The sequence below is a fragment of the Lissotriton vulgaris genome, chromosome 6 (assembly GCF_964263255.1).
Source record: "Lissotriton vulgaris chromosome 6, aLisVul1.2, whole genome shotgun sequence".
In the NCBI taxonomy this organism is placed as follows: domain Eukaryota; kingdom Metazoa; phylum Chordata; class Amphibia; order Caudata; family Salamandridae; genus Lissotriton; species Lissotriton vulgaris.
This window is the reverse complement of record NC_141694.1, coordinates 1679979906-1680006871: the sequence shown is the minus strand read 5'-3', so window position 1 is coordinate 1680006871 and position 26966 is coordinate 1679979906. Positions and strand designations below refer to the sequence as shown.

General features: G+C 43.1%; 1 protein-coding gene across 1 annotated transcript in view; it reads right to left on the bottom strand.

The window, feature by feature from the left end:
- RPS6KC1 (ribosomal protein S6 kinase C1) overlaps nt 1–26966 on the bottom strand; it is a 518969-nt gene that overhangs the window by 149081 nt on the left and 342922 nt on the right. The window contains exons 12-13 of the mRNA XM_086927875.1: nt 13232–14833; nt 12871–12960 (exon numbers count right to left, since the gene is read on the bottom strand). Of these exons, the coding sequence (XP_086784001.1) occupies nt 12871–12960; nt 13232–14833 (1692 nt within the window). The remainder of the gene's footprint in view (nt 1–12870; nt 12961–13231; nt 14834–26966) is intronic.

Sequence of the window (26966 nt, the reverse complement as noted above, 5' to 3'; positions counted from 1 at the left end):
CCAGCGACGCCAAATATGAACTAGTTATCTCTTCCCATTTGGAAATTACATATAAAATATAATAATGCAACTCTAATGTAATCCTATAGGAGATGTAGTGTCTTATGAGATAGAGATGATGGGACCGTTTGAGTTCCTGGCGGACTCCATAGAACACGGTCGCAAGTGTGTGGGTGATAAAATTCAGGATGTAGAATTTTCAGTTAAAGGTTGCAAATTCAGGAATAGAGACCTGTAATAACACGCTACATGTGTGGCGTGATCCTTTGCATGTACCTAGGCTGTGGAGGACGCTCCAGGGGAGATAGACTTTACAGTGGTGAAAAACGAATGTAAGAGTTTTCACTACCAGGACATGCAAAACGTAACTTTTTAAATACATTGCATCCTGGCCTCGGGCTGTTCAGGCCCTACCATATGGATGACTTGTATGTATTAAAAAGGAAGGTTGGCCAGGTCGACTTTAAACTTTAAAATGCACACACAGGCTGTGCAATGTCAAGTGGGTGGCGCAATCAATGCTGCAGGCCCACCAGTAGCATTTAATTTACAGGCCGTGGGCACATGTAGTGCCACTTCACCAGGGTCTTACAAGTAAATTAAATATGCTAATTAGGTATAAGGCAATTGTACCATATTTTGGGGAAAGAGCACAAGCACTTCAGCACTGGTTAGCAGTGGTAAAGAGCACAGAGTCTTAAGGTCAACAAAAACAAACTCAGCAAAAATGGAGGAGTGAAGGCAAAAAGTCTGGGGATGACCCTGCAGAAATGGGCAAGTCAAACACTAGCTAGCTATCTCCTGCACAACTACTAGGCCTTAGCACAGAGACTGCCACCTTACACATTGAAGACAATGTCTTTTTGACCACTTGTGAAGATGATTCTTGCCTCCTGATATTGCTGGACCGATCGAATGCCTTTGACAAAATGGACCATCCCACCCTTATAAGCTCCCTTGAGTTGCGTATGGGATGTGCTCTAAATATCTTTCACTGGTTCTACTCTTACATTTCCACCCAATGTAAGTTTTCTCACGTGCACCTCCAGGTTACAAAATATCCCTCTCATATATGGAGTCCCCCAAGGTTCCATATTGTCTCTTGTCAACTTCAACCCTTACATGGAGCCTCTTGGTGTTCTACTCACAGATAACAGCATGAAGAATCATCAACAAGCCAATGATACACAACTCTACTTGAAAGTCTCCTCTACATTAGTCATGCAACACCTCAAACACGCTTGCACATCATCCAGACCTGGATGTCCAAAGCCTACCTCATTCTCAATCTTACTAAGAAAGAATTGCTATTATTTACCAAGAACAACAATCAAGATACAGTACAAACCTGCCTGTATAACATGTACCAAAGGCTTCTAACCCCAACTCTCAAAGTACGCAAGATCACTCGAATTTATCCTGGACACCAACCTCTTCCTCATGCAACACATTGCAAAAATACAAAGACTGCCTGGTACCAGCTCTCTCTTCTAAATAAAGTAAAAAATGTGACTTCAGAATTGCTGTCCAATCCCTTGTACTCTTGTACCCTATGCCAAGGACTCCAAGGCTCCACACTAGCACCCGTAAGCCTCCACTGGCCAGCCCACACCATCTTCAAAACCAGCAGCATAATTTCCAAAGTCATCACAACCAGCACCCCTGCTTATCTGCAAACCACAGAAAGTGCACCATCAGACTGCGGACTATTAAGTTTAAAAAAGAAAAAACAAGACAGTAGGCTTTTTCCATCTATGCACCCAGGCTTTAGAACAACATCTCCATATCCATCAAGACCACCCCAACACTGCTCCTGTTCATGAAAGAGTTGAAGACTCCCCTTTATTAAAAAACACTATATCAAAATTAATTAGCCAACCCAAACTCAGCTTCCTCGCCTGTAACTCACTAACTTTAATCTTACAGTTGACCATGTACAGCACTCCAATGCCTTTTGGCTTGGTTCACCCTATCGATATAACATATACATACATACATACATACTAATGTCTTATTGAAAAGCGTCCTGGTTAAACATCAGCAATGCCATCATAGTTTTTCGTGGCCATCTATGCTGCAAGTGAATTGGGGATACACCTCCAATAAGTATTTCCATTGACTCTTGGTGAATTATAACTTCTGCTTTTCTAAATAGTGCCTTAGTTACAACAGTGACCACACTTTTTGTTCATTTATTATTCATAGACCTCAATAGATAACAGTGACTACTATTATTGTTTTGATTTTTGTTAACATTCAGCACTTTAGTGTTCAGCATAATTTCACCACCACAATTTTTACAATCTCCAACCAACGGACTGGGAAATCTGGAATCCTGTACATTTGGCATATTTTGATGTACTTGAAGGAGAGGACTGCACTGCATGGTGGAAACTCGCACTTCTGAAACACTGCTTAAGTGATTTTGGTTGCAACAGTTCAAGAATTTACCAGCATTGAAAAGGCCTGGGGCTTTACATGTATTTCAATATGCTTACAAATAAATGGAACTGCATTACTGGAAGAAGTAAACACAGTAATGGAAAGGTATAAATTATGTTCTAGGGGGTGAGGACTATGTAGCAGCTCTAACATTGCTTGCAGTAATTTGTGACTTTGAAAACATTAACTATTATCAAGTATTATGGGATCAAGCACTTATGAAGTCTAAGAACAAAACAAGTCCAAGTAGCTTATGGGTTGGGTCATGTCTCACCCTTAATGCAAAAATTAACATCACTAAAGGTATTAAACATCCTGAACATTTTGTGCAAGAAATTTGAGAATATGAGAGATTCTAAGAATGAAATTACTGCAGTAAACATAAAAATAGGGAAGACAGACCAAAGAGGAACCAATCAAACAGAGAAGCAAGTAGGACAGGCACTACAATATGCTATTAATGTGGCAGCCAATTTCACTTGGGACATTTTAGAGACCAATCTTGTATCAAGTGCAGAAAAAAGCCATTTTTGTTAGAGTATGTACAAGTATCAGAATGAAAAAGGTGAATTTAGTCAGAGAAGAAAGGATGATTTTCAGCATTGTAATCTTAATGTGGTTTTGCCCGTGGATGAAATGGGTAAAAAAGCTTTGCTCTCTACCGAAATTAACATGGAGAGGAATGCAGTTAGTGCACTTGTGTATTTATATGCATGGTGAAAGAATTTATGCAAAGTCGACTTTGAGTGATTCTAGAAGAATTAAAAATTGCTATATTTTTGGGCCAACTTGGAGTTTTGTAGTAGGCACACGAGGAAAGATTTATGTACCAGAACATGGGCCGTCTTTGTTGATGTGGCTGCATATGGAGGAAATTGGGATTAGTCTGGACCTCAGAGTAGGTTGTAAATAATATCTGGAGGCACAAAGCTAAGGAAGGAGGACACTGGATAACTTCAGAGGAATTGGTTATCAGGCTTAAAAGAAAACACAGCACTGTGAGGATTTGGTCAATAATTCAACTGCACCAAATTATTTTAAAGTAGTATACTGTCCTAATACAGCATTGTATAAGAAACAATCCCCTAACAAATGGAGCTAAACTCAGGTATTTATTGAATTATTTATGTGTGGTGGCAATAACAGAACCTGTGGAAACATCACCAGGTGTTTCGCTTGCATCGATTTCAGTTGAGTTCTGGCCGCCTGAGATTATGTATAGACATACCTCCTTAAACAACGGGATGGCAGTAAGGAAGGAGTGTTTTTTTGATCTAGAACTTTGAAGTTGGCGGGAGGACAGAACATCTGGAACAGGAAAAGAATAACGTGTGTGGGATGATAAGCATTACAGGATGATTTTGTGGGGAATTAAATTTATGTTACAGAGAGACCTTAAGTCACGTGTTTAAATGCAACCACCTGGTAGCCAAGGAACCATGACTGTTAAGTTAGCTAGCCTTATGACGTGCTTACAAGCTTTTCAGTATAAAATTGAATATGTTCCTGGAACAAAAATGTACATGTGGACTGCATGTCCAAATTGCCTTCAGAAAGTGGTGGCACTTGTAAATATGACAGTGATGGGGTGATTAAGGAAGAGATGAGTCTGAATAAAGTTGAATAAATACACAACCCTCGGTGTAGTTCAAAAGTAAGTGAGGGAGGGTTGGCCCTGAAGAGCGAAAGATACTTGGTGAATTAAAGGTTTAATACAAAGTACAAGAGGAATAGGGAGTTGAGAATGAGATACGGAATAGAGGAGAGAAGATAATACCAACTTTTGTGTTAAAGAAGATATCTAGCTCTGCCATGAAGGTATGTCATATTGGAATGTCTAATTCTCAAGAAGTGCACGATTGCTTCTGGTGCCTGGGTATCGAATACCTTGACAGAAAGATGGGTAAGAGAATGCAGCAAATATGTGGGAGTGACAAGACGACTAAACTGTGCATTGTGGAACTACAACCTTTGGTACTACCAGAAGGACCATGGCAGAAGTAAGGAATGGATATTTTAGGACCATTTGGGGGATTCCCAGACACAAGGCTTTGGTATTGTATTTGTTGACTATTTTTCGAAATGGCCATAAATAAGAATGGTGGGAACTGTGTAACTTGAGGCCAATAAAGAGTTATTGGGGGAAATATTCTCTATGGAAGGAATCATGGAAGAGACAGTAATGGACAGTGGAACACAATTTGTGAGTTTCAAATTGGACACTTTTTTTGTCACATATGGGATAAAGTAAAGGAAAACATTCGTGTTTTATCCTGAGTTACATTGTCAAGTTGAATACGTTAACAAAACTATTGAGGAATTCACCCACTCAGATGTAAATGGATGTATTGGTTGTAAGAAGACTTTGTAGGCCTCTTTGCCTAAAACTGCCCATGTAGTGTCTCCGGCATTTCCAATTGAATTTCTAAGGTGACGGAAACCAGGTGTGAAGTTAATGCCACAGTGGCCGAAGCAGCTGGTTGTGCTTGTGCCCCCTTCTCTGGACCTCACTTCAACTTTTCACATCGCCCAGTAGCAACCCTTGCTTGTTATACAGCCGCCAGCAGTGGGGATGACTGTAGTGGGGCAAACAGTGTGCGTGTGGATCAGGGGTGGAGGCCGTACAGGTGCGGCTTGCAGCACCGGGCATGAGGGTTCAAGTTGGGCAGCGACAGGTTGATGCGCTGAGGGCTTCAGGCACTCTGTGAGCGTCTGAGCCCTTCAAACTTTGCTGGATACCTTGTTCCCCCAGTGTTTCAAATCCCATCCTGGGAAACCTCTGGGTACAATTAAGAATTTCATTAGGGGTCGGGGGCCCTCGGGTGACTTTGAGGTCTTGGCTTTTGGGCCTCGGGCACCTTTCCTTCAGTCAGTCCTATTTCAGAGGTAGCGAAATTACTTTCTTAAACGAGGCTCGATGGGGAAAAAGGGAACTTGTGGGAGGGGGCAAGGGCACAGAAGAATACAGAAGCAGTGCTAAAGTGAAGCTGAGGAGTTGAGCTATTAGGGGCTTTAATTCAAGCACAATAAAATATGGATAAAATAAAGGCCCCCCCCAAGCAGCACCAGTATCACCCAAGCAAGTGGCAACCTGGCACGGTGACTGAAAACTTCCTTGAGCATGCAGTGGGAGCCAATAATGAAGAAAGTGTGCAGAGTGAAAGATGCATTAATGCTGTAAAAGCTACTAGTAGCCAGGTGGGCAGTTCAATTAATAGCTCCAGTAGAATTAAACCCATGGAGGTTCAGAGTAGGTGTGTTCCTGTGAATGCGGATATCGTAGTTCAAGCTGATATGCATAAGGTCTATGATGAAAATGAAGCTACTGCAGGTCTTACCTCATTGGTATATGCACCATCAATTTACGGCCAACATGCACCCGCTGTACAAGCAAATGGGGTCCCGTCTATAGGCGTTCTGGCTCAAAATATAGCTCAACAGTGAAACAATTGATTACGATGCCCTCAAAGACTAACTCATGAAACATATTTAGTGCCTGTTGCGGCATGTTTCTTTTATCAACTTAAGGAAAGATTGTCTACAATTTAATCCAAGCTTAGTTTTGTTGGATACTCTATTCAAAGTTCAGTGCCTACCCCTTGCGCTGCTGCGGTACATAAAGATCATGCCATCAAGCCCCCTGGGGCCTCATCCCAATACATTCTTGCTCCTGCTCCGATTAGTAATGCCCCCCTATTATCTGTTAACAATGCCTCTGTAACCTTGGAGAATAAGGAACCAGAACTGGAAAATAATCATTCTGACAACTTACCACTTATGCAGCTACCTACTTAGGTAAAATCGAATGTCATGAGTCTTACTGGCGTGCCCCTTCTGGGGTGCTCAGAGAAGAAGATTTCACCCAATTGAAAATAATGTAACAAAATATTCTTTAGTTACAATCAAATATGGGAGGGACAGGAATTTTGTTCCTTGAAGTTAAAGTGGATTGGAATGCTAGCCCGAGCAATTGTAAGTGGTTAGACTTTTTTTGGTAAGCATCCTCTTCATCACCTTTTGTGTATTTGATGTAATGCCATAAGTGGCCAAGGGAATGCCCAGACCTAGGATTCCTCCTCACTGTGACACTAGACCCAAGCCACACCGACTTAAGTAGCCCTATCAGCTCACACCTGGTCTTGAGTTGCTTGTTTTACGAACCAGCAATATCAAGACTGATTTGCATATGCCTGGGACCAAACTGAGGTGGCATGGTGGGCAAAAAAACAAAGGGTGCAATGCTACCTTGAGCAATTGTCAGTGGTTAGACAAATTGCAAGCATTCCTCCCATCACCTTTTGTATGTTTGATGCACCGCCCTATGTGGCAAGGGGTTGCCCAGCTGTGGGTCCTGTCCCCACTGTGCCACTGGAACCTACCTACACCTGACTGAAGAGCCCCAATCAGGGTGAAACGGGTTGTCGGTTGCCTTTGTCCTGTTTCAGGGAACACCTGGCCTGGAACTAGGGGCTGGACGGTTGTTACAGGAGCAAGGTCAAGACTGATATTTATATGGTTGGGTCCATACTGAGGTGGCACGATGAGCAAAGAACGATGGGTTGCAATGCTACCCTGAGGGATTCCAATGAATAGACAAATTGCAAGCATTGCTCCCATCATCTTTTGTGTGTTTGAAAAGACTGACCACACATATCAGATAAGCTTTTGCCTTTGTAGGATTATTGCAGTTCCTTTGGGGGTTTTCTGTAGACCTTCAAGGCCCATTTCTGTTGCAGGCAATGAGTCTGAATGCAAAACACCATGAATAAACCATGTCTGTCTCAGTCACCCTTCATTAACATATTCTCTCCACTATGTTTCCTTAAACAAATGAGTGACAGTTATCTGCCATGTCTGCGTCCTCAGATGCAGCACACCCTTCGGTATCTTGGTGATTCAAGTGAGTCTGTCAGGTAAAGCCAAGGCCATTAGGAGATTCCCAATGGATTTATTTAAACATAATCTTACTTTATGGGCACATACTGCCTCCACAGTACTGAACGCACCTGGTGCCACTTCCATTTGCTACTGGCCTGTACCATTAATAAACTCTGTTGTAGAGGTCGCTGGATGAATTATTATGAATAATTTCAAGTCTGGCCTCAGGATAGGGGTATTTTGGAAAAAATCTAGTAAGACTTCAGAGTTGGTTTGCCCATTACTGAACAATATATAGATTTACATCTTCAGATTAGTACATACACCGATGTGATAGGGGTCGGGTTCATCTAGTATATATGGACCTATGCTAAGTATTTGATTGCTTGAACAGACTTTCGCTCTGGAACGTACTTGCCCTAATGGGTATGAATAGTGATAATACCGATTCTCCGAGCTGTTTGCAGTGGGATCTCACTGCAACGTTTAGATTTGGGCCCGCCAGTGAATGTACCAATCGCTATAGATTTCCAAACAGAGTAGGGCAGGGGTGCTTTTTGGCACCCAGCTTTTCAGGCTTTATACAAATTATCTAGAGGACTGCCTAAAGAAGCATAGTCCTGATGCCCCTCATTTGGGCACTACATTAATTCATGTCCTGCTTTCTACAGGGTTGTATGATGGTACAACGCTCGCCTGAATAACGCATGACTGTACCACGCGGTCTCTACCATGAAAGCGATTTTGGTTTGCATGGAGTTACCATGCATGCCTTTACCACGCAATTTCGTGGTAAAGGGGCATGTGGGATGAAGATAATACCCCTGCCCTGTAAACTATCCCTATTCTCCCAGCCCTGCCCCCTAAAAATTAAACCCAAGCCCCAGAAACTACCTTGACCCCACCCCTAAACTATCCCCAACAACCCTAAACTACCCCGACCCTGCCCTGTAAACTGTCTCTTCTCACCCTGCTCCGAGCCCTAAAAATTAAGCCCACGCCCCAAAAACTACCCCAACCCCAGCTCCCCTGAGCCCTAAAAACGATCTCCTACATCCCTAAACTACCCTGACACTGCTCTCTGCCCTGTAAACTGTCCCTTTTCCACCTGCCCTGAGCTCTAAAAATTAACCCCACGTGCCAAAAACTACCCCGACCCCACCCCCCTGCCCTGAGCCCTAAAAAACTGTACCCTACTTCTGTGAAGTACCCTGACCCAACCCCCACCCGCACTAAAGTCTAAAACCATTCCCTGCCCTGATCCCTAGAAACGTTCCCCTACATCCCTAAACTACCCCGTCCCTGCACCTTGCCCTGTAAACTGTCCCTTCTCACCTTGCTGTGAACCTTAAAAATTAAGCCCCACCACAAAAACTACCCCAGCCCCCCTACCCTGAGCCCTAAAAACTGTTCCCTACATCCCTACTACCACGACCCAACTCCCTGCCCGGTAAATGGTCCCTTTTTTTCCCACCATTAGCCATAAAACTGTCCGCAACCCTAAAAACTACCCGACCCCCTCCTGAAACCTACCCCCACCCCGAAAAATCACCCCTCCACCCCCTAAGACCAAGCCCTAGCCCCTGGCCCTATGACTCGACAACTAGACCCTCATATTAAACGCAGACATCAAAGAAAAACTTAATTCTTGGCTGTTGTCTTTGGTCGCTCATCCGCTATGCTGATGTGTTACACTCATGAAGACTGAGATTTCTCTAGTCACAGGGAGCCTTGTCCAATTTTGGCACTCGCCTAGGTAATAAGCTCCTAAACCACATGTTGGATATATATAGAAGCAAATTTGTATCATGAGCCGTGTTGCAAGTATGTTGACACAAGCAGCCTAAAAGCTGAGGGAAATAGTTTTTGTAGGTGGATTCTGAAGCCCCCACAAAACTTCATATTTTATTTGTCACAAAGAACTGGGTTTATGTTATCGGAGGACACCACTAAGCTTCTGTTGTAGGGGTGCACCATGACTAACTTTGTTGCTTCATTTAAACATGAACATATCATGGATAGTTTGGAATGTGATATATATTTAAGATCCCTGTGGATAAAATACATTCAGGATATCAGTCCCCAATTAGGAAGACCAGGTCTATTTATGTCACCAGAGTCTATTGTGATGATGGATAAAAATGGTCTAGGGATGCCTTTTATGGCATGGAAGTCTGACAAGAGATTGCACAGAGTTGACTAGACCATCTGTTAGATCTTTTTTAGCTGAAAACAACACAGGGTAGGGAGCTGTATCTTTGTCTGGTTTCAGATAATTATGAACTTGAGTCACTTACCGTATTCAGAATGGGCATTGCCTATTATATGTTGATGTTCCCTAAGGGCTAAATTACTTGAATCTCTTGATCTCTACCCTTGTGATCACCCTAATCCACTGTACCTGTATCTGTGGCTATTTTAAAAACTGCATACAAGTGGTTTATTACACCTCTATTGAGATCTGCTGGTTTTAGATCTTATAGACTCACATTATTTATGCCTTGAAATCCTCTGATCTGTTATTCTGTTGGCGTTTTTTGTGCTGTTTTTCAAGATCAATGCTAATATTGTTGCCTGAATGGATTATGATTTTAGAGATTAAAATATTGTGTCTAACTTCAGTTTTATTGTGCATATATGTTTTTATTTACTTTGTTTTTATGGTTGATTTTGTTTGAAAAAAAATAAACAGAATTAACTGAGGTAGAAAGTGATTCTGGGATTGATTATCAGAAAATAACAAGAGATGTTAAAGCATTTAGGTGCGACATGATTAATAGAATGAGTGAACAATGCAGAAAAATAAGTTTTAAGAAAGGAGATCTAGTCTAACTGCAAAAAGTATTACAGGGGAAAGTTCTTTCAAGATGGTCTGAGCCCAGCAACATAATACATGCAAATTGAATTAGAGTACAGCTTTAGCGTGTTAAGATTACGTTAGTGAGTCACAGTGGAATAACGAGAAGAGGTGAATGCATGAGGATAATGAGAATGTGTTCTTGGATGTATGTGTTTGAATCTGAAGTTCAGTTAGAAGATAGTGGAAGTTCCAGTCCTGAAGAAGAAATGAAGGCACCCCAGGCTTCATTTCCTACACAAACTAATCAGTGAGAGAGGTCAATGGTGGATGTTCAGCCCAAAAGAAGGAGCAACCCAGGAGAGGTAATCAATGACTTATATTCTCAAGAAGCAAAAGACACAAAATTGATGGACGGAATGCAGAACAAATCAAAACATTCACGCCCGGTCAAGAGATATGGATTAATCCATCATTCTTTTGCTCACCATGCCACCCCAGTTTAGACCTGGCCATATGCAAATCAGTCTTGACCCTGTGCCTCATGGGAACAGTCCAGTCCTAACTGCCAAGCCAGGTCCTCGCTGGACTGGAAACATGCATCCTAGGAACGGTTTCAGGGTTTCACCCCTCAATCACCAGGATAGCTTGAATCCAGTGGCACAGTGAGCCCGGGACCCATGTCTGGGCATACCCGGCGTGCTTAGGGAGTTGAAGCAAAATACACACAATTGATGGACGGAATGCAGAACAAATCAAAACATTCATCCCCAGTCAAGAGACCTGGGTTAAATCCATCATTCTTTTGATCACCATGCTACCCCAGTTTAGACCTTGTCATATGCAAATCAGTCTTGACCCTGTGCCTCATGGGAACAGTCCAGTCCTAACTGCCAAGCCAGGTCCTCGCTGGACTGGAAACAAGCATCCTAGGAACGGTTTCAGGGGTTCACTCCTCAATCACCAGGATAGCTTGAATCCAGTGGCACAGTGAGCCCGGGACCCATGTCTGGGCATACCCGGCGTGCTTAGGGCGTTGAAGCAAAATACACACAATTGATGGACGGAATGCAGAACAAATCAAAACATTCATCCCCAGTCAAGAGACCTGGGTTAAATCCATCATTCTTTTGATCACCATGCTACCTCAGTTTAGACCTTGTCATATGCAAATCAGTCTTAACCCTGTGCCAACATGGGAACAGTCCAGTATGCACGAATTGCTAAGCCAGGTCCTCCCTGGACTGGAAATAAGCATCCTAGGACCTGTTTCAGGGTTTCACCCCTCATTAACCAGGATAGCTTGAATCAGTGGCACAGTGAGCCCGGGACCCACGTCTGGGCATACAAGGCGCACTTACGGTGTGGAAGTAAAAGACACACAATTGATCGACAGAATGCAGAACAAATCAAAACATTCACCACCAGTCAATAGATCTGGGTTAAATCCATCATTCTTTTGCTCACCATGCCACCCCAGTTTAAATGTAAATGTAGTATACTTGTAAAGCGCACAGCTGCCCATCACCGGGGCGTCCCGGCGCTGTATAACGCTGTGGAATCCTTCCTGGCTCTCCCTGTGAGATGCCCCTCCTGGGCACCCCCAAGGTGAAGCCAGGCATCCCAGTGTTGTAGGGGCCGTTGTGGAGATTAAGCAAGCTATTGCCCAGAGTTGCAGCGTGGGACCCCATGATTAGAGTAGGCAACAAGGCGAGAATTATCGAGTCCGCAGACAATGAGCCCAAGACCCTGCCACGTCAGGAATTGAACCCTGGTCCCGGGCCAGACCTCTGCATCAGGGTCTGCTGCTCTAACCATTGAGCCACACTTCTCCACCCACTGAGCCACACTTCTCCACTCCATTGAGTCACACTTCTCCACTTTATACCTGGCCATATGCAAATCAGTCTTGACCCTGTGACTCATGGGAACAGTCCAGCCCGAACTGCCAATCCAGGTCCTCCCTGGACCGTAAACAAGCATCCTAGGGCCGGTTTCAGGATTTCACCCCTCATCATACTATTCAATTTAGCCAAAGTTATTCGGCTTAGGTATTAATAGCTGGAAGGTTCTCTGAGGAGGGCTTCTGATGTAAATGTGTTTCTTGAACAAACATAGTCTTCAGGTGACTGCTCTGCAGAGCATCTTTCAATGTGTCGTTTCCTTAAGTAACACTGACTGCAGAGAGAATAGTGCGAGTACTGCTATCACTGAGTAGGTCTATAGATTAAACTGCGCAAGGGACATGAAAGGTGCAGAAAAAATAAAAGAAAAGTCCTAGCATCTCAGAAACTACTGTTACATCTCTGAAACCTCAATGTTTTCTGAAGATCAAAGATGACAATTAGGACTGCTTTACATTTTTTGTAATCTTACAATAAAACCCAGAACATATCTGCTCTTTCTTTGGCAGCGTTGAACCTCTCATTACAGGCCTGACCTCCAGTGATCACAAAGGAAACTCAAACTGTATTAAGTAAAACTAAGGGCCAGGGGGGTCCTTGAGTGGCTTCTAAAGGCGGGTTTTGTGTCCTGCCATGATTCTGTATCTCTCTTTTCTGTGCAGCACAAAAGACCATTTACGCCCCAACAATGGTTCAATTATGAACAGTCTCTTGCATGACAGGACCAAGATTTCTTTGAATATCAGACACTGCATTAACAGGAATAAAAGTATGTCATCCGAGCTACAAGGGGAAATGAAAGCTGCTAATCGACTTTTCAAGGCAAACGTTTGCGGCGATTGATCTAACCTGGGGCGCAGTAGAGTCGCTCCATGGCATCATTGTCGCAGGCGTCTTCCACATCACTCCACCTGCTAAAATACGTTAGCTGAATGTGTCCTAAAAACAAAACGACAGGAGAAATCAAAACATTTTTCCCTTCCATTTTCTGCAGAAGTGAACTGTAATTACTCCTTTTGTAGATAAAAACAGTATCATTAAGAATAATGGCATCATTAAGTACTAGAAGCTATTACTGCGGGTGAATTTGCGGCGCTGATAATGAAGCTCTAGACAGGAAATGAAGATACTAATTACAAGATAAAACGCCTCCTCAGTTAATTGGAAGCAACAGCGACTAAAAAGAAATGCATTTGCAAAAGTTCCTGACCTCTATCATTCAATAAGATGTTGTTTGGGTTCAAATCGCGGCACACAATTCCTTCTCTGTGCAAAGCGTCAAGGGCTACGACAATTTGTGCAGCCCATCTCTGAATGTAGTCCTCAGGGATGGAGAACTGGGAGGTGAGTGCTAATCTCTTGTCAAGGTCCTGGAACATTTGATGGATCTCCTTCTCGGCTTCTTGTGCGCTTCCGCCACAACATGCGGGCTTGGGGTCTTCATCTTTGGCCTCAAATGGGAATGTATTTTCAGGCTCCTCGTCAACCGGATCTCCAGCTCTATCTACAGAAAGAAATGGGACTTCCATGATTGAAGGCCCTGCACCAGCGCCATCTTCTTTACAGTGCAGAGAACTAAGGCTTGCATCTGTGTCGGCAGCGATCAATGCCGGAGGCGCTGAATGTGTCCGAAGACCTAGAAGTTTAGGGTCAGAACCATCTAATGCAAGGTCAGCACAAACAGGACTGGTAGAAGCAAGCATTGTCCCCAAAGCATCCTCCGAATGTCTTTGCGATATATTACACACCTCATTAGAAACGAAAATATTAGGTTCCTGCATAACCGAGCTAACAAAAACTTCCTGAGTTTTATTCGTTTCTAAACTATGGTTTAATTGTAAGACATCTGGGGTCCCTAAGAGTCGGCTCTCACAGGCATCAAAGTCAATCTTTGGAAACGCGTTTGGCTCGCACACAGATTCTGCTTCCTGCTGCTCTAATACACCTGGGAGGTTGACCAGTAGGTCCGGTCGTCCCTCGTCGGTACTACTGACGTCATCAAAAGCAGCATCTTTGAAAGATATCACTGGCACAGAGTCATTCGAGCTCTTGCTTACTGTGTCGTGGCATTGAAAGTCCACTATTTCAACGGTGGCCTCGAGGCTACTGGAACTGCTTTCGTGACCTGGTACAGGCATGAATGGCTTCAATGTTTCAGATTTTAAACTATTCAATTTCTCTCCAAAATCAAGGCTCATGAGGTCACTGGCGCTGTCTTTACTGTCGATTCGGAATAATTCCATGGGGCTGTTTCTGGACATGGTCAACGAGTCAGATATTTTTGTGGGAAGAGTAACTTCGGAGTCCCCCTCTCCAGCAAACAGCATTAGGTCCTTAGATACAAATGGAGAACTGAGGCCATTGTCAACCGAGTGTTGTGGTGGTTGCAAGCTCCCTATATCTTTGATCGAGACCCCACTGTCAGCAGGCCTGCGGACTGGCTTTTCTTTCAAAGACTCAGGCTTAATCTTATCTTTCCCATATTCATTGCATAGTGTTAGATAACTTGTAGTGCATTCTTCGTCTGAACTTGACCCTGACTCTGCCCACTTCAGAGAACTTCCCCGGTGGACTTCTTCTTGGGTGCTGCTGTCATCTTGAGAACTAGCAGTGAGGCTGCTGTGCAAAGGGCCCACTTTAAGCATGCCCCCGCTTTCTCTTGAGTCAATGCTGCTACCAGTGTCCTTTGGACTGGGAGTCACAGCCTTCAAGTAACCATCGGCAGAATTTAAATGGGGTGCCTCATGGACATTAAAGCTTTCTTGTGGGCTCCTGTTGAGGAATTTACTGATGTAGGACCACAACTTGCCACCTACATCCAAGAAAAAGAAAGTAATTAGAAGGAAAGTACTGTTTTTGTATACAGTTTTAGATCAACAAAATCAGGAGCAATTATAAACTTCAGAGCAAGTGTATTTAAAAGCTGCGGTGCAGGGTCATTTTGCAATAGTGAAACTTACATCAACACTATCACTAGTCTACACCAGTTAGAAGAAATCACAAACTGTTGCTCATTTGTACAGTTTCATATTTTAAAATACTTTTTACTGGTTACAAAACACTCATTTCCAGAAGAACAAAAAGAGACAATATATATATATATATATTTTTAACTTAATGGATCACTTATGCATGAATACATTTATGTGTTCGGATAATACAGACAACTTTTAATTGTGACAGATTAAGGGTGTTGCAAACCTGCCTTTTCTGCACAATCACCCCTGATTTTTTTTATCAACCCTATTTTTGCTGTATTTTTAACTCTGCACTTTCCCCCCTGTTAGCAGGAGTAAAGTGCCTTTGCCATTCATTTAAGCAGTTAAATTGGTTAACCCCTAATTGACAGTTTTAACTTGCCTATACGCCCTAGTATAGGGTGAAGAAAATAAACCTAAGGCCTGAAAGATAAATGCTGTCAATGGACTGTAGCATCTATTGAGCCATCCACAGAGTAGGCTTGTAAAACACGCTTCAGGCCTACCCTGTGTAACCTGATGGCAGCAGCCTAAAAACCTGCAGTGACACCTGTCAAGCTAACTCTTTGAAAAGCAGGAAACCCTGCTTATAAATATTAATAGGTCACCCATAAGTACACCTTTCCACTCTCAAGGTACAGTGCCTAATATTTAAAACAGGGACATGTGCAAAATTAAAGTTGGTATGTTCCTCAAGTCACTAGACATCGAAAGCTATTTTCACCAGCTGGGCTGTAGGTGGATCCTGGACAATGTCAAAGTACGTATTCTAAACTTTGATCTAACTTTTGATGGGAAATGGCTAAAATAGTCATTCAAAGACTACGTTTCATATTTATTAAACGTATAACTCCTAGGTAAAGTTATAATATTAGTAAATATTTAGGAAAGGTAGCTTTTAGAACGTTTCATTTTTCCTGCCTGTCTGAAGACCCTGGGGGCTAATTTGCATTAGCCGTCCGGTAGTTGCCAAAGAAGTGCTTGACCCTAATAAGGTGTGAAACCACTATCAAAGTGAAAGAGTGGCTTAAAGGTGGTGACATAATGAATTGGTTGTGGGAAATTTAAACCCTATCAGCCTAGGAAGGACAGTTGGGGTGGGCACAGGAACTTTATTAAATTGAAAGGAGGAAATATAAATCCTGCCCACTCAGAGTTTAGTGTAAGGAGAGACATGTAGAAGGGAATGCCTTTGTCTCTAAGCCCCACCCCAGAACTGGTTTGGAGTCGACAGAGGAGAGGGAACTGCTCATTTCCCTCCCCATACCTCTAGATGAACCCAAGAGCTCTGCATCAGGGAGAAAGGGTTTCCCCATGTTGGTTTTTAGGAGTGAAAGACACTGTAGGATTGTACGTAGTTGGGCAAACAGGAATCTACTGAAAAAGTGTGTAGGATTGACCCAGGGAACTTTTACTCTTTGCGTACAGGAGGAGCCAGGAGACACCCATACCCACTAGCTAGAGCCAACCATAAATTTTGCATTCCAAGGAACTGGTCAGAACCCTTTCTTAACCTGCGGAAGATAGGTAGAGGACTGGACATGCTGGATGCGGCATGAGAGATGCCTGGAAGACTGCACTTGCTCCCTCTTGTACCTACCACAAAGAAGTAAACTCCAAGGACCAACTCAACCTGAACGTGTCTTGCTGATGGCCTCTGCTGGAGTGAGTCCTTGGCATTAAGCGTTGTCCCTAAGGTTCTGGGAGCCTTAAATGTGTCCCAAAGGAACAGCTCCAGACTCTGAAAAGTGGGGTCTTAAAAATTTGGGGGACTTACAAGACTTCCAGAGCCGTCATGGGAATCTCGAACCAAAGGTGTCCAATTTCAATATTCCTTCCTTGGATACACCTTCAAGCTTGCACCACAAAATAATTCTGAGCACAATAAAAAAGGACTAACTCAGAAAGTAAAATCTTTGACACATACAAAACGAAGCTAATATTGGCTTTTAATGCTTTTTGGTGCTATTTTTTACTTAAAATTTTAACAATTGTTATCTCTTGTTCCCCTTATTAAACTATTTCATTTTGATGTCATTTTGTTTCTTAAACTTTTACTCTGATTTTCTAATTCAGTTTGGGATTTTTATTGTTTGGCATTTTGTCTTTATTACTGTTTTGCTACTGCATAAATAATTTACAACTTTCTCTAAATGTATCCAGTCTGCTCCGTACCTTAGCTGCCAGTGTGTAGAATTCAAGTTAATTTAACGACTTAGGGGTATCACCCTGGCAAGTTAGTGTTATTGGCTCATGTGTACAAAACCTATTTTGAGGTTGCAAATGGCCCAAAAGGTTTTTAAAATGTGCAACAGCTGAACTGCTACTCTGTAACCTGTTACCGAATTGCAATTTGGATTTGCGATTCAGTATTTGGAATGGGAGTGCCTAGGCCATCCCTTCCTAACACCGAATCGCAATGGAATGTATGAATGTTTTGCAACCGAAATATGGTTGCAAAATATTCATTTTTTACCGACAACCAAAGGGTGGTGGTAACCATTTGCAAATGGGAAGAGATCTCCAGGGGGGGGTCCCTTCCCCTTTGTAAATGATGAAACAAATATTTTTGAAGAGCAGGCAGTTGTTCAAGGGACCACTGTTTACTGTTAAACAATGAAACTTCAAAGTTATTTTTTTTCTTTTTAAATGCATCTCATTTTCCTTTAAGGAAAAGGGGCTGCATTTTAAAAAAAACTTAGCTTTATTAAAATACAATCACAGACATTGTGGTCTGCTGACCCTAACAGGCCACATCCCTATGATGGCCACGATTCCTAGTGGGTCGCAAATTGTGACAAACATCATTAATATTCATAAGCTAGGTCAATTGCACCCCATTAGTAATCGCTAAATGAAACTGAATGGGATTCATACATTAGGAATAGCGATTCTCAATTAGGAATTTGCAATTCCTAAAATGTGGACATTTGGCCCATTGTTGCTTGGGGTGGATAGCTTCCCTCCCCAAATAATAATCCACTTTCTCACAAAAGGGCTGTATTAAAATTAATAGGCTACAAATTTAAGATTGGTAGCTATAAACTTTTTTGCCTCATGTGGTGTCAATAACCTGAGTTAGTGTTGGGCAGAATAACTGTTATTTGCTCGGGTATATACACCTTCTCCTAGGGTAAAGATATACACCTTCAGAAGATATATTAATAGGCAACGTTTATTAGTATTTTGTGGATAAAGGCATGGATAACATCTGGAATAAGAAAAAAACAAACACACTTGGTTCCAGTCAGTTCAGATAATATGGCTATTGACCATGATTCAATAGCTACCTGCGGCTGAGTGATGGTTTCTAGGGGCTACACCGGTGGAGGAAAGTGGCAGATAGTTACTGTCATGGTAAAACTAGATTTATTGTGGCTAATGCCATTTTACAGGAGTTAGGCAGACTTTGTAACACCTTCTGCCTCTATGCTCATCTTTTTCTCTGTTGGGGCCTACGTTCAACTCTCAGGGTATGTGACACTCAGTATTGTGGGTGTTGAGGCCTCAAAACTTTTGGCACCCCAAATATTTACCTCAACATAATGCCCACAATCTGATGAATCGGAAATGGTGTTAAATTCCAATTTCATAAGGTAATGTGTCCCGAGTTGAGGCACCTCCCAAAACTTCAAAATCTCAGAAAACAGTCAATTTAGTAAAGGGCTCACTCAATAACAGGGTTCTAGATCAGCGGATTAGTTAAAGGGATGTCATTCTTTTTGCCCTGATCACCCCATTTTTTGGCTGATAATGGTGGTTACTTACTTGGAAAGTGCCCTGGGCTCTGCTAACCAGGCCCAGGGCCGGTGCTCTGTCCTCTACAGATATATGGCAAGTGGTATAATTCTAACTGGCCAAGACAACCTAACTGTGAGTACCTAGTATAGGGAATGTAGGTTTAAAGACCCCAGTGAACTTAATGCATTTAAGTGTGCTCTTGTATGGTATCTGGTGTCATTTTAAAGCTAGGCTTGCTTTGCAAGCTGTTTTTAAAATGAAACTATTTTCAAATTTGACTTTGGAATTGAAAGTACTTCCAGAGCCCAAAACTACCTTTTAATGACTTATAAGTCACCCCTAAGGTCTGTCCTAGGTGCCCCAAGTGAAGGGTGCATTGTTATAAAAAACAGTGATAACATAAAAGATGTGTTGTATGCCCTGGTAGGGAAAAACAGCCAATGTTGTTTTTCCCTGTGGTTGTGCTGCTAGCCCCATAGGCTTTTATAAAACCATCACTTTATTAAACGTAATAAAGTCTATCTTTGCTTGGGAGCTAGGTAGCCATTTCATTCAAAGTATCAAAATAATGGTTACAATACATCCAACAACTTTTCAAGGTCAGATTTAGTATAACTATTACAGATAAGTTGTTTTAGAACTTACGATCCTGAGGTTAACAAAAGCAGCTCTGTAGAAGCCTCTGCTGATTGGTCAGCCTTTGAACGCCTGAGCCAAGCTGATCCCTGAGTAGGTGTGAAGAGGGGGTAAAATAATACAACCACTTGATGGGAGAAGAATTACTGCCAGGAAGAAGGGCACTGGGGAGATAAGATGGCTACAAAGGTAAGAGAACAGATGTCACAAGACCCAAGTCAGCTCACACTTCCTTCATCCCCAGTCAAATGGGAGCCTCTCTAATCAGTTTAGGAGAGAGGCTGGAAGGGAAGTGTAGTGAGTTGTTAGCCACACCTTTGGGTTGGGTTAAACAGACACACACCAAGGAGAGATTTTCTACATTTTGGGATTTTACAGAAAACAGTGCATTCTGGGTCCAAAATATGTTACACTTCGCAGGAAGTGGTCATAGCAGAGGGAGGTAACTTAACACATATTGGTTGGGGTGCCCCCCCCCCTCTTGCCAGCCCAGAATGGCGAAAATATTTCGGAGACCTGCTGGAGCTCTTCAGCACTCTGCCTGGAATATCAGAAGAAGGAGGACTGTCCTGCTTGACCATTGGACTGCAGCACAGAAGGCTCGCCCTTAGAAGGACTGCACTTGCTGAACTCACAAGGCTCCACAAAGAAAGGACTGTGCCTGACTCAATGGAAAAGGAGCGGCCTCCCTGATCAGCAACAGGTATAACAGAGCTGGAAGATGTCACCTGCAAAGCCAAAGAGAGGATCACCTCAGCTGAAGACCAGCTGCAACTGGATCTTTCCTGGACTGCCCAGGTGCATTGTGAAAAATTGAGTCCTAGCCACCAAGAGACAATCCAGAGGGTGTGAACCCTGGGCTGGTGCTACTGGGCCCTTATTTTCCCCCAAAGGAACTAAATAACAACCCGATCTGAAAGTTTGGAAACATTCTGCAAAGATTTGTAGACAATCTCCAGGAGGAGACTGGCTCAACGTTGAAAGTCAAGCAGCCGCATTCGATATTGTGAATTAGCCTGACAGAGCTGGTTTGTCCTGCTGAAACCTACAGAGCTCCTTGCCGTTGAGGACAAAGACTTCCAGAGCCTCACCGAGTCATCACGTTGTAGCAGACCACTATCATTGAATTGAGCTACGGATCCAAGAAGCCCAAGGACCCGCCTATAAGCCTGTCGATGAATGAAAAGCTCCAAGAAAAAGAGTAAATCGAAGGTAAACTTTTGACAGAGACCTAGCCCTCTGCCTATCCGACCCGTGCTCCATCGCAGTCGGCCTAAAACTTTGACTTTGTACTGGCCCAGAAAGATCAGATAGCCGCGAGTGGCGCTTTAAACTTTTTGCCCTTTTGGTGTAAGTTTAACATATAAATATTCGCTATTTTTATAAATTGGTGTTGGGTTTTGAATTTTTATTATGTTGGGTATTTTACTTTTACTTATTTAATGTTCTGGTGGTATTAAATGCATTACACATACCTTCTCCTAAGTTAAGCCTGACTGCACATTTGCTAAGCTACCAAGGGTTGAGCAAGAATGAATTTCCTGAGACTTGACTGGACCTAGTAGTGATTGTGGTGTTATAACTAGCTGAAGGTGAATACCCCAACCTACATGATTTTATTACAAAAATGCAAAAATAAGTGGCACAGAGTTAATGTTATGAAGGTTTTCAGCAAGTATAGCAGTACAGAGAAGTACAACATCAAAATTATTCGAAGTCCCAAGTGAGTAGCACAATCAAGAGAGAAGAGGGCAGCATCCCTCGAAGCATAGCAAAGATTTCTGGCTCACCCATGAGGGTTTTATGCATAATTCCCACAAACGAAATGAACAGACCTGCAGAATCACTGTAGTGTAATGGAAATGTATACTTCTAAGCAAATGAGAGCACAGTTCTTAATAAACTTCATATTGCCTCAGCACTTAAGTACTATCCCACTAAGAGAATAATAATTCTATCCATTCTATGCTAATTCCTTTCTTAGATGGTGGAACAAACTAGATACATGAACAATAACGTGTTACATGAATGATTAAGGTTCAGTGAACCAGCGGAAGGGCCTTGGGGTTATAGTTGCAGTTTGTTACCGATCCAGGGAATGTTCATCAACAGCATCATAAACAATAACATTGGAAATAAAATAGTAGATCTCAGCTTGAGTGTGTGCTGCAGTAAAAGTAAGGAGAGAGGTGGGCAAAGGGGAAAGGCACCGAGGAATCAATCCTGGATAAAATGGGTGACAGGCCCTAATTGAGGTCTAGTTAACAAAGGTGAGAAAAACACTTTTAACTTTAAATAAATCTGCACAATATCCATGTATACATGTAGAATCAAGTGTAAACCCCACATTCTGCAGATTAATAATGCACGAAAACACAAATGCATACAAATCTCACAGTATGCAAACAGAACTGAATCTAAATGTGTAAACTGTGCATTTTTTTAAATCAACTTATCAGCGGTGAAAATCTACTATAAGAATCTTCTATACAAAAAAACTTTGACTGGACATAACAAACAGCCACTGTTGTAAGTGCCACAGGCATGTGGCACAAAGCTTGCTGTGCCATTAGTACTCAAGCTGCTTCTCAAGATGGGGGCAACAACAAGACAAAAACAACATCTGGCGATACCTGCATTGCTGTACAAATGGGGCGTGACCTAACAGTTTGGGTTGGACTGTACGTTAAGGGGTGGTACCAAGACTCATTTGCATATGGTTGGTTCCTGTCTGTACTGGAACAGATGAACGGCAAAGGGAGGAATCGAACACACCCAGAATAATTATCAGTAGTTCTGAATGATTCAAGCATTTCCATCCATCACCTTTATGTGTTCTACACTTGAGAAAAGCAAAACTACAAGGTCTAGAATCCAAAAGTGATGTTCAATACAGACATAGGACTGGCTGAAAGTCTTTTGGAGAAAATAGCCGAACGAGCTAGCTAAACTTTTTCGAAACCCCAATTGAGAGGATGTTGCCTAACGGCTAGAGAGGTCCACCTCGAAGCTGGGGAACAGGGTTCGAGTCTCGGCAGGGATGCTCAACATCCTGTGATTCTGGGCAAATCACTTAATTTCAACGCGCCTAACAAAAAAACAATGAATGTGTCCGTCTGTAACGCAACTGGTGCTCATGTAAAGCGCTCCGATACCTTCGGGTCAAGTCCGCGCTATATAAAACTGCAACAACAACAACATCCATCTTCTACCATTCAAATTTCCACATAATATGGAGTCTCAAAATTTTACAGAATGTGCAATTTCAGAATGTTTTTGTTTAATGGCAAAAACAGCAGTTGATGGACAGAATGCAGAACAATGTCATACATTCACCCCAGTACAGAGAGCTGGGCCTAAATCCATTGTTTATTTGCTAAACCATGCCATTCCAGTTTGAACCCAGCCATATGCAAATCAGTCTTGACCCTCTGCCCCATGGGAACAGTCAAGCCCGAACTGCCAAGCCAGGTCCTCGCTGGACTGAAAACAAGCCTCCCAGGACCGGTTTCGGGCTTTCAGCCCTCATCAGCCAGGATAGCTTGATTCCAGTGGCATGGAGAACACTGGACTCACGTCTGAGCATACCTGTCCCACTCGGGTGACAAATTCAAAAACAAGTTTATTGACAGAATGCAGAACAATGTCATACATTCACCCCAGTACAGAGATCTGGGCCTAAATCCATCGTTTTTTTGCTCACTATGCCATTCCAGTTTGAACCCAGCCATATGCAAATCAGTCTTGACCCTGTGCCCCATGGGAACAGTCCAGCTGGAACTGCCTGAAGAAGGGTGAAACCCCAAAACCGGTCCTGGGAAGCTTGTTTCCGGTCCAGGGAGGACCTGGCTTGGCAGTTCGGGTGGACTGTTCCCATGAGGCACAGTGTCAAGACTGATTTGCATATGGCCAGGTCTAAACTGAGGTGGCATGGTGAGGAAAAGAAGGATGGATTTAACCCAGATCTCTTAACTGTGGGTGAATGTTTTGATTTGTCCTGCATTCCGTCCATCAATTGTGGTTCTTTTGCTTTCTCGCCCTAAGTGCGCCAGGTATGCCCAGACATAGATCCTGGGCTCACTGTGCCACTGGAATCAAGCTATCCTGGCTGAAGTGGGGTGAAACCCCGAAACCGGTCCTAGGATGCTTGTTTCCGGTCCAGGGAGGACCTGGCTTGGCAGTTCGGGCTGGACTGTTCCCATGAGGCACAGGGTCAAGACTGATTTGCATATGGCCAGGTGTAAACTGGGGTGGCATGGTGAGCAAAGGACGGATGGATTTAACCCAGATCTCATGACTGGGGGTGAATGTTTTGATTTGTCCTGGATTCCATCCATCAACTGTGTGTCTTTTGCTTTCTCGCCCTATGTGCGCCAGGTATGCCCAGACGTGGGTCCTGGGCTCACAGACACTGGAATCAAGATACCCTGGCTGAAGAGGGGTGAAACCCCAAAACCGGTACTAGGATGCATGTTTCTGGTCCAGGGAGGACCTGGCTTGGCAGTTCAGGTTTGACTGTTCATAGAGGCACAGGGTCAAGACTGATTTGCATATCGCCAGGTCTAAACTGAGGTGGCATGGTGAGCAAAAGAAGGATGGATTTAACCCAGATCTCTTAACTGGGGGTGAATGTTTTGATTTATCCTGCATTTCGTCCATCAATTGTGTGTCTTTTGCTTTCTCCCCCCATGTGCGCCAGGTATGAGCAGACGTGGGTCCTGGGCTCACTGTGCCACTGGAATCAAGCTATCCTGCCTGAGGAGGGGTGAAACCCCAAAACCGGTACTAGGATGCATGTTTCTGATCCAGGGAGGACCTGGCTTGGCAGTTCAGGTTGGACTGTTCCCATGAGGCACAGGGTCAAAACTGATTTGCATAAGGCCAGGTCCAAACTGGGGTGGCATGGTGAGCAAAAGAAGGATGGATTTAAACCAGATCTCTTGACTAGGGTGGATGTTTTGATTTGTCCTGCATTCCGTCCATCAATTGTGTGTCTTTTGCGTTCTCACCCTTTGTTTAATGGCAACACAAGTGTTGCTTCCAGCTATGCGCGAAAGTGTGCGTGGGAGCTTCCAGAGCTACATATTCATTTTTTATGCGTGCATTTACATGAAAACCTACTCTTATACACACGCACACAAGCATAAACATTCACATCATGCTCTCATGACTGTTCTTCAATAAATGAACACAGAAGGCATGACCTTGTTGCAGGTTACTTGGCTCTCCTAGGAAACATTCTGCAACTGCTACAGATGGGAGAAGTGCTTTCAGAGGCAGTTGCCAGCAGACACATGAAAACACAAACTTTGTATGGCACCGGCAACTTGCTCTGCTTATGCAGCGGGCGATCCGGAAGCAACTGGGAGGCAAGCGATTGTAGTTCTTCTGTGAACCCATATGTATCACCCACTGGCGTTTTCCTTCCAAATCACTAGTGACAGAGCTGCGCGGAGCTAAGTGTCAGGCAAATATTCTGCTGCGAACAAAAAGAAGCAATTAATGAACTCTTGAGGGATTCGCTATTTACCATTCTTGCTACGAGCCCCTAACGTGAACATGGATTCTTGGCAAACAGCGACAGAGAGAGGGAAGTGCGGTCCCTGGAGCGGGTAGAACGCAGGTCTCACTTTCTGCCAAATCAGAGCCGTAGAAAGCAGATTGCAAACAATTCCTGCTAATGCTACCGAAGGTCAGACAAACCAGCGATCATTCTTCATCAGTTGCTGGCGTCTTCCATGCTCACTGCTTCCTACTTTTCGGTCTCCATCCAACACACATTTGAAAGTTTAAAATGGCGTGAACAGCCGTGGACCCTCATGACATGCGCAGCACCAGCAGCCAGCCCTGGCTTCTCAGTCGGCTGCACTTTGTATTCTGGGTCTTCTTGTCTTGCAAGTAATCGTAATTATAATAACTTGCCTTTCTGAATAGCGTTCTCTACTGCCTTGCTGCCATTTCTAAGCGCTGTAATTAACACGTGTGCTAATACCGAATTTAGTGGTACTCAGTTAACCAACCAGAAGAACTGAGGATTTCGTTTTCAGCGGAGACTGTTCCCGCTAATTTACCAACCTGAAGAGTGGCGGGTTGAGTTTTCCGGAGAGAGTGTTCTACACAAATGTACCAACCTAAAGGGTGCTTGGTTGAGTATGCCCCCAGAGAGAGCTCTACCTTAATTTACCAACTGGAAGAATGGAAGGTTGAGTCTTCAGCAGAAAGCGTTCTACACTAAGTTACCAACCTAAAGAGTGGCTGGTTGAGATTTCTGCAGAAAGCGTTCTACAATAATTTTCCAACCTAAAGAGTGGCTGGTTGAGTTTTCAGCAGAGTGTATTCTATACTAATTTACCTACCTGAAGAATGGAATGATGGGTTACAGCAGCCAGCGTTCTGCACTAATTTACCTACCTGAAGAATGGAAGGTTGGGTTTTCAACAGAGCGTGTTTTACTCGAATTTACCAACCTAAAGAGTGGTTGGTTGAGTTTTCCCCAGAGAGAGTTCTGCACTAATTTAACAACCTAAAGAGTAGCTGGTTAAGTTTTCAGCAGAGTGAGTTATACACTAATTTACCAACGTAAAGAGTGGTTGGTTGAGTTTTCCTCAGAGTTCTACACTAATTTACCAACGTAAAGAGTGGTTGGTTGAGTTTTCCTCAGAGTTCTACACTAATTTACCAACGTAAAGAGTGGTTGGTTGAGTTTTCCTCAGAGTTCTACACTAATTTTACCAACCTAAAGAGTGGTTGGATGAGTTTTCCGCAGAGAGGGTTCTACACTAATTTACTTACCAGATGACTTGAAGGTTGTTTTTCAGAAGAGAGTGGTCTCGCTAATTTACCAACCTAAAGAGCGGCTGGTTGAGTTTTTCACAGAGAGCGTTCTAAACTAATTTACCAACCTGAAGAAAGGAAGAATCGATTTCAGCAGCCAGCGTTCTGCACTAATTTACCTACCTGAAGAATGGAAGGTTGAGTTTTCTGCAGACAGCGTTCTACAATAATTTACCAACCTAAAGAGTGGCTGGTTGAGTTTTCAGCAGAGCGCATTCTACACTAATTTACCTACCTGGAAAATGGATGGTTGGGTTTTCTGCAGAGAGTGTTCTACACTAATTTACCAACCTAAAGAGTGGTTGGTTGAATTTTTCCCAGAGAGAGTTCTACACTCATTTACCAATCTAAAGAGTGGTTGACTGAGTTTTCCGCAGAGAGCCTTCTAAACTAATTTACCAACCTGAAGAATAGAAGGTTGGGTTTTCAGCAGAGAATGTTCTACACTAATTGTCCAACCTAAAGAGTGGCTGGTTGAGTTTTCCACAGAGAGCGTTCTACACTTATTTACCAACATGAAGAATGGAAAGCTGAGTTTTCAGCAGAGAGTGGTCTACACTAATATACCAACCGGAAAAATGGAAGGTTGGGTTTTCAGCAGAGAGCATTCTACACTCATTTACCAGCAAGAAGAGTGTCCAGTTGAATATTCAGCATAGAGTGTTCTACACAAATTTACCAGCCAGAAGAGCAGCGAGTTGAGTTTTCAGCAGAGAGCGTTCTACACTCATTTATCTACCTGAAGAATGTAAGGTT